The sequence below is a fragment of the Dendropsophus ebraccatus genome, chromosome 10, assembly GCF_027789765.1.
Source record: "Dendropsophus ebraccatus isolate aDenEbr1 chromosome 10, aDenEbr1.pat, whole genome shotgun sequence".
Classification (NCBI taxonomy): Eukaryota; Metazoa; Chordata; class Amphibia; order Anura; family Hylidae; genus Dendropsophus; species Dendropsophus ebraccatus.
In genome coordinates this window covers 93,807,114-93,819,900 of record NC_091463.1, presented here as the reverse complement: position 1 = coordinate 93,819,900, position 12,787 = coordinate 93,807,114, and the positions used below count along the sequence as shown (strand labels likewise).

At 43.1% G+C, this 12,787-nt stretch overlaps 1 protein-coding gene across 3 annotated transcripts in view; it reads left to right on the top strand.

Moving 5' to 3' along the window:
• Nucleotides 1–8,152, top strand: part of COL11A2 (collagen type XI alpha 2 chain) — an 89,795-nt gene extending 81,643 nt beyond the window's left edge. For all 3 annotated transcript variants that reach the window (XM_069944309.1, XM_069944308.1, XM_069944310.1), the window contains 11 exons: nt 4,436–4,489; nt 4,567–4,620; nt 4,787–4,894; nt 4,977–5,030; nt 5,620–5,655; nt 5,773–5,826; nt 5,916–6,165; nt 6,365–6,477; nt 6,554–6,622; nt 6,786–7,019; nt 7,223–8,152. In XM_069944309.1, the coding sequence (XP_069800410.1) occupies nt 4,436–4,489; nt 4,567–4,620; nt 4,787–4,894; nt 4,977–5,030; nt 5,620–5,655; nt 5,773–5,826; nt 5,916–6,165; nt 6,365–6,477; nt 6,554–6,622; nt 6,786–7,019; nt 7,223–7,369 (1,173 nt within the window). In that variant the 3' untranslated portion in view covers nt 7,370–8,152. The remainder of the gene's footprint in view (nt 1–4,435; nt 4,490–4,566; nt 4,621–4,786; nt 4,895–4,976; nt 5,031–5,619; nt 5,656–5,772; nt 5,827–5,915; nt 6,166–6,364; nt 6,478–6,553; nt 6,623–6,785; nt 7,020–7,222) is intronic.
• Nucleotides 8,153–12,787: the final 4,635 nt, after the last annotated feature.

Below are 12,787 nucleotides of genomic sequence, written 5' to 3'. Positions count from 1 at the left end.
GGTCACTCTGTGTCAGTATTATTTAGTCACTCTGTAGCAGTATTATTTGGTCACTCTGTGGCAGTATTATTGGGTCACACTGTGGCAGTATTATTTGGTCACTCTGTGGCAGTATTATTTGGTCACTCTGTGGCAGTATCATTGGGTCACTCTGTGGCAGTATTATTTAGTCACTCTGGCAGTACTATTGGGTCACTCTGTGGCAGTATTATTTAGTCACTCTGTGGCAGTATTATGTAGTCACTCTGTGGCAGTATTATTTGGTCACTCTGTGGCAGTATTATGTAGTCACTCTGTGGTAGGATTATTGTGTCACTCTGTGGCAGTATTATTGTGTCACTCTGTGGCAGTATTATTTGGTTACTCTGTGGCAGTATTATTGGGTCACTCTGTGGCAGTATTATTTGGTCACTCTGTGTCAGTATTATTGGGTCACTCTGTGGCAGTATTATTTGGTCACTCTGTGTCAGTATTATTGGGTCACTCTGTGGCAGTATTATTTAGTCACTCTGTGGCAGTATTATTTAGTCACTCTGTGGCAGTATTATTTAGTCACTCTGTGGCAGTATTATTTGGTCCCTGTGGCAGTATTATTTGGTCACTCTGTGGCAGTATTATTGGGTCACTCTGTGGCAGTACTATTGGGTCACTCTGTGGCAGTATTATTGGGTCACTCTGTGGCAGTATTATTTGGTCACTCTGTGGCAGTATTATTTGGTCACTCTGTGGCAGTATTATTTGGTCACTCTGTGGCAGTATTATGTGGTCACTCTGTGGCAGTATTATGTGGTCACTCTGTGGCAGTATTATTGGGTCACTCTGTGGCAGTATTAATTGGTCACTCTGTGGCAGTATTATTGGGTCACTCTCTGGCAGTATTATTTAGTTACTCTGTGGCAGTACTATTGGGTCACTCTGTGGCAGTATTATTTAGTTACTCTGTGGCAGTACTATTGGGTCACTCTGTGGCAGTATTATTGGGTCACTCTGTGGCAGTATTATGTGGTCACTCTGTGGCAGTATTATGTGGTCACTCTGTGGCAGTATTATTGGGTCACTCTGTGGCAGTATTAATTGGTCACTCTGTGGCAGTATTATTGGGTCACTCTCTGGCAGTATTATTTAGTTACTCTGTGGCAGTACTATTGGGTCACTCTGTGGCAGTATTATTTAGTTACTCTGTGGCAGTACTATTGGGTCACTCTGTGGCAGTATTATTGGGTCACTCTATGGCAGTATTATTTGGTCACTCTGTGGCAGTATTATTGGGTCACTCTGTGGCAGTATTATTTGGTCACTCTGTGGCAGTATTATTGGGTCACTCTGTGGCAGTATTATGTGGTCACTCTGTGGCAGTATTATGTTGTCACTCTGTGGCAGTATTATTTAGTCACTCTGTGGCAGTATTATTTAGTCACTCTGTGGCAGTATTATTTGGTCACTCTGTGGCAGTATTACTGGGTCTTTCTGTGGCAGTATTATTTGGTCACTCTGTGGCAGTATTATTTAGTCACTCTGTGGCAGTATTATTTGGTCACTCTGTGGCAGTATTATTGGGTCACTCTGTGGCAGTATTATTTGGTCACTCTGGCAGTACTATTGGGTCACTCTGTGGCAGTATTATTTAGTCACTCTGTGGCAGTATTATTTGGTCACTCTGTGGCAGTATTATTTGGTCACTCTGTGGCAGTATTATTTGGTCACTCTGTGGCAGTATTATTGGGTCACTCTCTGGCAGTATTATTTAGTTACTCTGTGGCAGTATTATTGGGTCACTCTCTGGCAGTATTATTGGGTCACTCTGTGGCAGTACTATTGGGTCACTCTGTGGCAGTATTATTGGGTCACTCTGTGGCAGTATTATTTGGTCACTCTGTGTCAGTATTATTTAGTCACTCTGTAGCAGTATTATTTGGTCACTCTGTGGGAGTATTATTGGGTCACACTGTGGCAGTATTATTTGGTCACTCTGTGGCAGTATTATTTGGTCACTCTGTGGCAGTATCATTGGGTCACTCTGTGGCAGTATTATTTAGTCACTCTGGCAGTACTATTGGGTCACTCTGTGGCAGTATTATTTAGTCACTCTGTGGCAGTATTATGTAGTCACTCTGTGGTAGTATTATTTGGTCACTCTGTGGCAGTATTATGTAGTCACTCTGTGGTAGGATTATTGTGTCACTCTGTGGCAGTATTATTGTGTCACTCTGTGGCAGTATTATTTGGTTACCCTGTGGCAGTATTATTGGGTCACTCTGTGGCAGTATTATTTGGTCACTCTGTGGCAGTATTATTGGGTCACTCTGTGGCAGTACTATTGGGTCACTCTGTGGCAGTATTATTAAGTCACTCTGTGGCAGTATTATTTAGTCACTCTGTGGCAGTATTATTTAGTCACTCTGTGGCAGTATTATTTCGTCCCTGTGGCAGTATTATTTGGTCACTCTGTGTCAGTATTATTGGGTCACTCTGTGGCAGTATTATTGGGTCACTCTGTGGCAGTATTATTTGGTCACTCTGTGGCAGTATTATTTGGTCACTCTGTGGCAGTATTATTGGGTCACTCTGTGGCAGTATTAATTGGTCACTCTGTGGCAGTATTATTGGGTCACTCTCTGGCAGTATTATTTAGTTACTCTGTGGCAGTACTATTGGGTCACTCTGTGGCAGTATTATTTAGTTACTCTGTGGCAGTACTATTGGGTCACTCTGTGGCAGTATTATTGGGTCACTCTATGGCAGTATTATTTGGTCACTCTGTGGCAGTATTATTGGGTAACTCTGTGGCAGTATTATTTGGTCACTCTGTGGCAGTATTATTGGGTCACTCTGTGGCAGTATTATGTGGTCACTCTGTGGCAGTATTATGTGGTCACTCTGTGGCAGTATTATTTAGTCACTCTGTGGCAGTATTATTTGGTCACTCTGTGGCAGTATTACTGGGTCACTCTGTGGCAGTATTATTTGGTCACTCTGTGGCAGTATTATTTGGTCACTCTGTGGCAGTATTATTTGGTCACTCTGTGGCAGTATTATTGGGTCACTCTGTGGCAGTATTATTTGGTCACTCTGGCAGTACTATTGGGTCACTCTGTGGCAGTATTATTTAGTCACTCTGTGGCAGTATTATTTGGTCACTCTGTGGCAGTATTATTTGGTCACTCTGTGGCAGTATTATTTGGTCACTCTGTGGCAGTATTATTGGGTCACTCTCTGGCAGTATTATTTAGTTACTCTGTGGCAGTATTATTGGGTCACTCTCTGGCAGTATTATTTAGTTACTCTGTGGCAGTATTATTGGGTCACACTGTGGCAGTATTATTTGGTCACTCTGTGGCAGTATTACTGGGTCACTCTGTGGCAGTATTACTGGGTCACTCTGTGGCAGTATTATTTGGTCACTCTGTGGCAGTATTATTTGGTCACTCTGTGGCAGTATTATTTAGTCACTCTGTGGCAGTATTATTTGGTCACTCTGTAGCAGTATTATTTGGTCACTCTGTGGCAGTATTATTTGGTCACTCTGTGGCAGTATTATTGGGTCACTCTCTGGCAGTATTATTTAGTTACTCTGTGGCAGTACTATTGGGTCACTCTGTGGCAGTATTATTGGGTCACTCTGTGGCAGTATTATTGGGTCACTCTGTGGCAGTATTATTGGGTCACTTAATTGCAGTATTATTGGGTCACTCTGTGGCAGCATTATTTGGTCACTCTGTGGCAGTATTATTGGGTCACTCTGTGGCAGTATTATTTGGTCACTCTGTGGCAGTATTATTGGGTCACGCTGTGTCAGTATTATTGGGTCACTTAATTGCAGTATTATTGGGTCACTCTGTGGCAGTATTATTTGGTCACTCTGTAGCAGTATTATTTGGTCACTCTGTGGCGGTATTATTTGGTCACTCTGGCAGTATTATTGGGTCACTCTGTGGCAGTATTATTTGGTCACTCTGCAGCAGTATTATTTAGTCACTTTGTTACGGTATTATTTAGTCACTCTGTGTCCGTATTATTTGGTCACTCTGTGGCCGTATTATTTGGTCACTCTGCGGCAGTTTTACTTGGTCACTTTGTTGCGGTATTATTGGGTCACTCTGACAGTATTATTGGGTCACTCTGTGGCAGTATTATTGGGTCACTCATAGTAGAGGTTGTCCTGACTCTATGGTGAATTGGGGTCACCCATGCCAAATATTTTTTTTATAGGGCACAGTATTTTGAATAGTGATAGGTGAGAAAATAGGCTTATAACCTTCCAGCAAAACCTCTAGTGTAGCCACAAGCAATCGATGAGATCACTGCTGTCAGATCCTTACGGGTTGGTTACTATGAACAATCCTGACTCTGTCACGTCTGTCTGATGGATGTATGGTTACATTATTCATGTGGTTATAAAATGTGCTGGGATCTGATTTGTTTTTATTGTCTTTAGGGTGAACAAGGTCGTCCAGGAGCAACAGGTCAAGCCGGACCCCCTGGACCTGTAGTAAGTGAGACCACAGCGCCTCTACTCTATATAAAGTCTATAATAAGAGAGTGTGTACTAAGCTGTCTGTCCTATAGGGTCCTCCCGGATTACCTGGGCTCAAGGGAGACACTGGCGCTAAAGGAGAGAAGGTGAGAAACATGAATTACTATTGTTACACACCTGATACAAATATACCACAGAGTATTCTATTGTTACACAACTGATAAATATATATATATACCACAATGGTATACTAATGTAATTGCCACTTCTGCACCAGTAACAATAGAGTAACTGACTTTCCTCATTGTTTAGGGTCATCCTGGTCTTATTGGCCTCATTGGACCAACAGGAGAGCAGGGCGAGAAAGGTGACAGAGGTCTGCCAGGTCCACAGGGCACAGCCGGACAGAAGGGCGAACCTGTGAGTATAGTCATTGTTATATACATTGTATGTATGTCTGTGCATTATCCTGAGTCTTACTCTGCTTTTCTACCTACTATAGGGTATTCCTGGTGTCACAGGTCCTATTGGTCCAGGAGGTTCTGCCGGTCAACCTGTAAGTTCTATCATATCTTTTTAGCATATATTATATATATATATATCCCCCCAATATCACATTATGTCCATTTATTTAAAGTTTAGGAAAATTATTACATACAATTCATGAATATCTGTGCTCATAATGGCGGTCTCCTGATCGGGATTGTTATCACTTATCTAGAGTGGAGAGTGGTTAGAAAGAGCATCTCTCTATTTCTCTCTGGAGGACACGTCCTCGTCCTGCACTACACAGACAAACCCTTCCTTTGAATGGACGTTGTGTAATGCCTCGTTTCACCTGTGGTGGCGCTGAAGGGACATTGAACACTTCCTGTTGGGTTTCTTGACAATATAAAGCGTAATGCTGAGGGTCCCAGTACGGGGTCACTTTGTGATAAGTTATAGCCATGAGACCCTTCTAGCTATTAGCAATTGCCAAAAGTGGAGTACCCCTTTAACTCTAAACTACACTAGTACAGTTGAAATCTTAGATTATCAGCCCACCGGGGCACAATTAAACATCCCTAGAATATGTCAGAACTATAAAAGTAAAACATTTAATAAATTATATCTGCGTTCTAACTTTTCTCTTCCTTATTATTTAGGGTTCTCCAGGTCCTAAGGGAGCTAAGGGAGCCTCGGTGAGTAATCTGTACTAGTTCATTGTTCCTATATATATGATTAACATATTGCCTCTCTTATATTATGTGCTCTATGTCATGCCCATTTGATTCTTACCCATCGCTTGTAATAAACAGGGACAAGCTGGACCCAAAGGACAGAAGGGTGTACAAGGCCCACCTGGAGCCCCGGTATGTGGTACTTTAGCTACATGACTAGAACTTCTAAGTGTATACTGTATTGTATATGGCTAATTTCCCATTGTCCATGTATTGTCCAGGGACCTCCAGGAGAAGTCATCCAGCCACTGCCCTTCCAGATGCCCAAGAAAAATAAGCGCTCCATCGATGCCAGTCAGATCATGGCCGATGAACCCATTTCAGATTACGGAGATGGCATGCAAGAAATCTATGGCTCTCTCAATGCTATAAAGAAAGATATTGAGCTGATGAAGACACCATTGGGCACAAAGGAACATCCAGCCCGCACATGCCTGGACCTGCGACTCTGCCATCCAGAGCTGCCAGATGGTAAATAAGAGAAACTATAGTACAGATCACTAGAAGTGGGATTAATAGATAACTATCGAAGCTTAAAGGATTTCCTAATTGTAGATAATTATAGAACATAAACATATCACATCTTTAAGACCTTCACATATAGAAAGAATTCTCAGCAGAGATGGTCATTCTCTTAAATTTTGTCACTAAAATTGTCCGTCTCCTTTAGGTGAATATTGGATCGATCCAAACCAGGGCTGTACCCGAGACTCCTTCAAGGTCTTCTGTAACTTCACAGCAGGTGGAGAGTCCTGCATCTACCCCAGCAAGGACATTGAGAAGGTGAGCAGTGGGCTCCATGGTTATGTTAGGTTGGATAAGATTCGACATTGTTGCTCAAAAGTTTTTTGTTTTTTAGGTTAAGATGTCTTCCTGGAACACCGAGAAGAGAGAGACCTGGTACAGCAAGTTCAGGAGTGGTCGTAAGGTTAGTGCATGTAATAGATGACTGAAAAATATGAATAAAGATGGAAATATAGTGTTGGGTGCCACCCTATTAGCAACCTATTATTATTGTATTTATCGTATTATCGCATCTACATATTTACATTTCAGTATGATCTCTCATTCATGGATTTATTTCCTTTCAGTTCTCTTATGTTGACTCGGACAAGAACCCTATTGGAGTGGTCCAGTTGACCTTCCTCCGCCTGCTGAGTATCACTGCCCGCCAGAACTTCACATATCACTGCCACCGCTCCGCCGCCTGGCACATGGCCTCTGATGACAGCTACCAAAAAGCACTACACTTCATGGCCGCCAATGATGAGGACCTTTCCTTCCACACAAGTCCTTACATCAAGGCTCTCCGAGATGGCTGTTCGGTAAGTAGAGGTCATTCTTTATAGGATTGTCAATTGTCCTCATTTTGGTCATGGGACATGACTGTGGGTCATTAGACCTGCGGTTAAGCCAAGACTTGCCGATTTGGACGCCATGTACGCTAGTTACTTGGTATAGTAATAATTTATCTGCCCAACTATGATTGAAAATGTTTTCTAACTGCATTCTACATTTCCATCTACAGATGAGGAAGGGCACCGACAAGACCGTGCTAGAGATCCACACCCCACGCGTAGAGCAGCTTCCTTTGACGGACGCTATGTTTATGGACTTTGGAGAACCCAACCAGAAATTTGGATTTGAAGTAGGACCTGTATGTTTTATGGGCTGAGGCAATTCACAAAATAGAGACAATCCCCCACCTGTCTTACCCCCTTCTTAAAAAAAAGGAGATGCCCTACCCCCCCTGCCCTTCATTCCTGTACACCAGTATTCAAGAAGCTCAGCTGATGAGGAGCGGAAAGCAAGCCCTTCCAATGAGGTGGTACAAGAGACCAAAAGGCCCCGGTCAACCCGTGACAAAGAAGACCTAAAGCTGGGTGGATATTCTGATGACCAAAGAAAGATTTTTTTTTTATCATAGACTTTTAGCTAGAATTATTTGTGGCTTTTTTTTTTTTTTTTAATAAGAGGTAAAGATGACAACAGTCCCACACAGAAAGTAAAGGAACGGGCGTGGGCTTCCCATGTCCTGTGAAATTCCCATGGTGGACATAAAGAGCCACTTGTCTGCCCATAAAGAGCCTTTTCTCTTTCTTAAATGTTTTATTTCGAGCTCTTACGTCTCCAGTCTTAAAACGAACACATAAAAAAAACTAGGACTCTTATTTTTTCTTCTGTGGATAAATGAAAGTTTTAAATATTATTTAAAAAAATAATAAAATTTGATATAAATTTCCCTTCTACCTTGCACACAACATGGGAAAATAGTAATAGAAACAGATGAGAAGACGATCGATAATCTGTGAACCGGTTCTTACTATGGTGCTCGGAGTAAAGCTTATGTTTTGTCCAACAAGATTATAAAAGAAAAAAAAATCTCACAGGTGCTCAGAGTATTACTGTGTAATGTTTGTAAGTATTTTTTGTATTGTAATATATAATCTATAATTTTGCTGCTTTTTATTTTTATTTGTTTTTTTGTTCTTGCGCATGTCCATACATGACTTCCTGCCGGCCACTATCCACTTCCTGCCACCTCTCTCCACTGTGTCCCCCCGAGAGCTGTTCCATCCAGTTCCTGTTCTCCGATCTGCTCTGTGTCTATAGTTTCCTCTTTTATTTAAATAAATAATGTGCAAAAGGTGAAATCCACAGAGGAATAAAGTGGCAGGTTGGGTTCTTTTTCTTGAGTCGGGTTCTGGAAAGATAATATATCTCTAAAGATCGCGATTATACGTCATGGGGCAAACTTAGGTATCTTATAGGAAAACTTCCATATGCATCACATCACCATAGCAAAGACAGCACTACCTTCGAGAGGCGTGGACACTGTAGGGTTAAAGTCCTTTTGCTGCAGGTATGGGTGCACGGTATTTAGTAAAAATCACTGGTTGGTGCTCACTTTCCCAAGAAAGGCAAGTGTGTGTAAAGTACTGAAACAAAAAAGAATGTAGGAGAGGGCACTCACCATAAATCGTGATCTTCTTTATTTCGGTGTGTAGTAAAAAACACAGGACATACTGGGCTAAATTAGAAGGACGCCAGCACTAGAACGTGATCAGGTAACAGCTGGTTCGCGCACATGCGCGCTTCTTCAGACCCTGAAGAAACATGCATGCGCGTGAACCAGCTGTTACCTGATCACGTTTTAGTGCTGGTGTCCTTCTAATCTAGCCCAGTATGTCCTGTGTTTTTTACTACACACCGAAATAAAGAAAATCACAATTTATGGTGAGTGCCCTCTCCTACATTCTTTTTTGTTTTAGTATCTATTTAGTTTTCTGGTGCAGAAACCTGATCTCCACATTGATCAACTGATCGCCATATTATCCACATACACAGAGAACACAGCCAGAAGCAGACAGCTCCACACATTGTGTAGTGGCCATGCTGGGTAACTGCAGCTCAGATCTAATCAGAGAGGTGCCAAGAATAGGTCATCAATAATTTTAGCCTAGAAAATCCCTTTAATATGTTCAAAACCTTATATATGGCTACCATAGAAATTCTGTGCCCCGGGATTCCTGAGGGATGATACTACTTTCATTAGACACAATGGCATTACCAAGCTTGATCCATCTGGCTATGACTTCACGATAAATGGCTATGTTTGGTAGTGGTGCATTCCCTTCACTGTTTTTTCTTTGCATAGTGCAGCACCATTTCCAGGTTGTAGCAGAGCTAGGAGCCTCGGGGTACTGCTGTGCAGGAAAGCACTATGGGAGATCCTGCAGCCAACCAATACAAAGATTAGGGCAGATTTATCAAGGTGTGTCCCTGGGGAACGCCATAGAAAATGGCAGAGTTTACCCTTTTCTGTGGTGTACATCAGCCATACGTTCGCTTGCCTGATGAGTGGGTGGGGACGCGACCTCCTTCCACCTCCCACGAGTTATTATTTAGGCATAAATCATGGCATAAATGTACACCCACTCCGGAGGTCCCAGGATATTTATCAAGAGGGTGCACCTCATACTAAATCCATCCGTAAAAATGGGGGCTTTAAATAAGACCCTGTACTTAATACGTCAGTCTTAAATAATCTCCCCCTTCTTCTTTAAGAAGGAAATGGTGAGGCCCTATTATACGGAGTGATAATCTGCCCAATGAGGCAAATTCGGCAGATAATCGCTTCGTGTAATAAAGACAATGATCCAGTGGCGGATTAAATGTACCCTGGGCCCCGGGCTGTCCACCCAACCTGGGCCCCCCCCCGGTCAATCCGCCCACATTATACTCCGCTACTGCCCCCCCCCCACGCTGTCCCCAATAAACACTGCCTGCCTCCCCTCCCTGCTGGCCTCAATGAACAATGTTTGGTCCCTTGCTGCTCCCAGTAAGCATTGTCCACCCCACCTCCACTGTCCCCAATAAACATACTGCCACCTGGTTTCAGGAGAAGAGGAAGCTGATCTTATAGGGGAGGTCGCAGGGTCACAGCAGCACAGAGGATGTCAGGAGTGGAGGGTGCTGATCTTATAGGGGAGGTCACAGCAGCACAGAGGGTGTCAGGAGAGGAGGGTGCTAATCCTATAGGAGAGGTCCCAGCAGCACAGAGGATGTCAGGAGAGGAGGGTGCTAATCTATAGGAGAGGTCCGAGCAGCACAAAGGATGTCAGGAGAGGAGGGCGCTGATCTAATAGGGGAGGGTCACAGCAGCACAGAGGATGTCAGGAGAGGAGGGGGCTGATCTTATAGGGGAGGTTGCAGTGTCCCAGCAGCACAGAGGATGTCAGGAAAGGAGGGCGCTGATCTTATAGGGGAGGTCACAGCAGCAGAGGATGTCAGGAGAGGAGGGTGCTTATAGATGGTCCCCCTCTTCCCCCCTTATAGATGGTACCCCTCTTACCCCCCTTATAGATGGTACCCCTCTTCCCCCCCCTTATACCCTTATTGATGGTCCCCCTCTCCCCCCCCTTATAGATGGTCCCCCTCTCCCCCCCCTTATACCCTTATAGATGGTCCCCCTCTCCCCCCCTCTTATAGATGGATCCCCTCTCCCCCCCTCTTATAGATGGCCCCCTCTCCCCCCCTCTTATAGATGGTCCCCCTCTCCCCCCCCCTCTCTTATAGATGGTCCCCCTCTTCCCCCCCCCTCTTATAGATGGTCCCCCTCTTTCCCCCCCTTATAGATGGTCCCCCTCTTTCCCCCCTTATAGATGGTCCCCCTCTTCCCCCCCCCCCCTTATAGAGGGTCCCCCCTCTTCCCCCCCCCCCCCTCCGTGCAGGCAGATTTAAAAAAAAAAACTCACCTTACAACCCGTTCCCCCGTTGATCCTTCAAGTGTGACAGGAACAGCTCCTGTCACTTACGGATCGGGACACACACAGCGTGTCTGCAGGCGTATCGCATTGCCTGACTGACAGAAGACTCTTACCTTCCTCCGTGCAGTCAGGTCATCAGTCTTCTCGTAGAGTCTGCCACAGGCCACAGGCAGACTGTATCAGAAGATCACAGATAACACTGATCACTGGGATGCTATGGCATAGCATTGATCAGTTAATGCAATATATTGATTGCAAAATGTAAAAGTAAATAAATAAATGCTTTTAAAGGAGAAAATATTTATTAACGTATTATATTGCCCACCAAAAGTTATACAAATTACCAATATACACTCATTACAGGAAATGCATATAAAGTGCTTTTTTCTCTGCACTTAATACTGCATCAAGGCTTCACTTCCTGGATAACATGGTGATGTCACTTCCTGGATAAAATGGTGATGTCACGACCCGACTCCCAGAGCTGTGCGGGCTGTGGCTGCTGGAGAGGATGATGGCAGGGGGACACTGATGGACACAGGGCATTGGAGGGACACTGAGCATCCCTCTGCCATCATCCTCTCCAGCAGCCACAGCCCGCACAGCTCTGGGAGTCGGGTCGTGACATCACCATTTTATCCAGGAAGTGACATCCCCATGTTATCCAGGAAGTGACATCACAATGTTATCCAGGAAGTGACATCAACATGTTATCCAGAAGTGAGAGCATCATGTTATCCAGAAAGTGACAGCACCATGTTATCCAGGAAGTGACATCACCATGTTATCCAGGAAGTGAAGCCTTGATGCAGTAGTAAGTGCAGGGAAAAAAGCACTTTATAAGTATTTCCCATAATAAGTGTATATTGGTGATTTGTATAACTGTTGGGGGCAATACAATATTTTAACAAAAATTTTCGCTGGACTTCTCCTTTAAAAATGACCCAAAGCCCCTCCTCCAATAAAAGTCTAAATCGCCCCTTCTGATTTTATAAATAAAACTAAAAATAATAATGTTAATTAACATATTATATACTGTAGCGTGCATAATTGTCCAGTCTATTAAAATAAAACAAAATTATTCCCGCACGGTGAACGGCATAAACAAAAAATTTTTAGTACAATTTATGTATAAAAAATTTATAAAAAAGTGATCAATATGTCCAATCTACACAAATGTGATACTAATAAAATCTACGGATCATGGCGCAAAAAATTACATCCCATACAGCTCCGTAGGTGAAAAAATAAAAGCGCTATAAGACGACACAATACGGCCATTGTAATCATACCTATTTGCAAAATTTTTTTACTGTTAATAAAAATAGTAAAACATTAGAAAAGCTATGTAAACTGCATATCGCTGTATTCAGATCGACCTATAGAACAAAGATAACATGTCAGTTTTACCGTAAAGTGCATTACGTAAACACAGAACAACCCCCCCCAATTTCACGGCATTGCATTTTTTGCATCCAAATTTTACCCCATAAATGGTATTTTGGGGGTTCTGTCATTCATTTCATAGTAGATTGTCATTACAAAGTACAGTTGCTCCTGAAAAAAACAAGCCCTCACCTGGCCCTGTTGATGGAGAAATAAGGAGGGAAAAAAACCAAAATGCAAAAATGAAAATTGGTGTGGTTCTTAAGGGGTTAAGAACAAGCTTGGAAAGCACTAGGATAATATGGAAGCATGTTTACAAGCCGAGAACCGCGCAGGCGTCCTGTCAGGGTGATTTATGAGTAAGATACAATTTCATATAAACAAAAAGTTTACAGGTAACTTGAACAAAGAAATCTATCAGGATTGTATATAGCCTC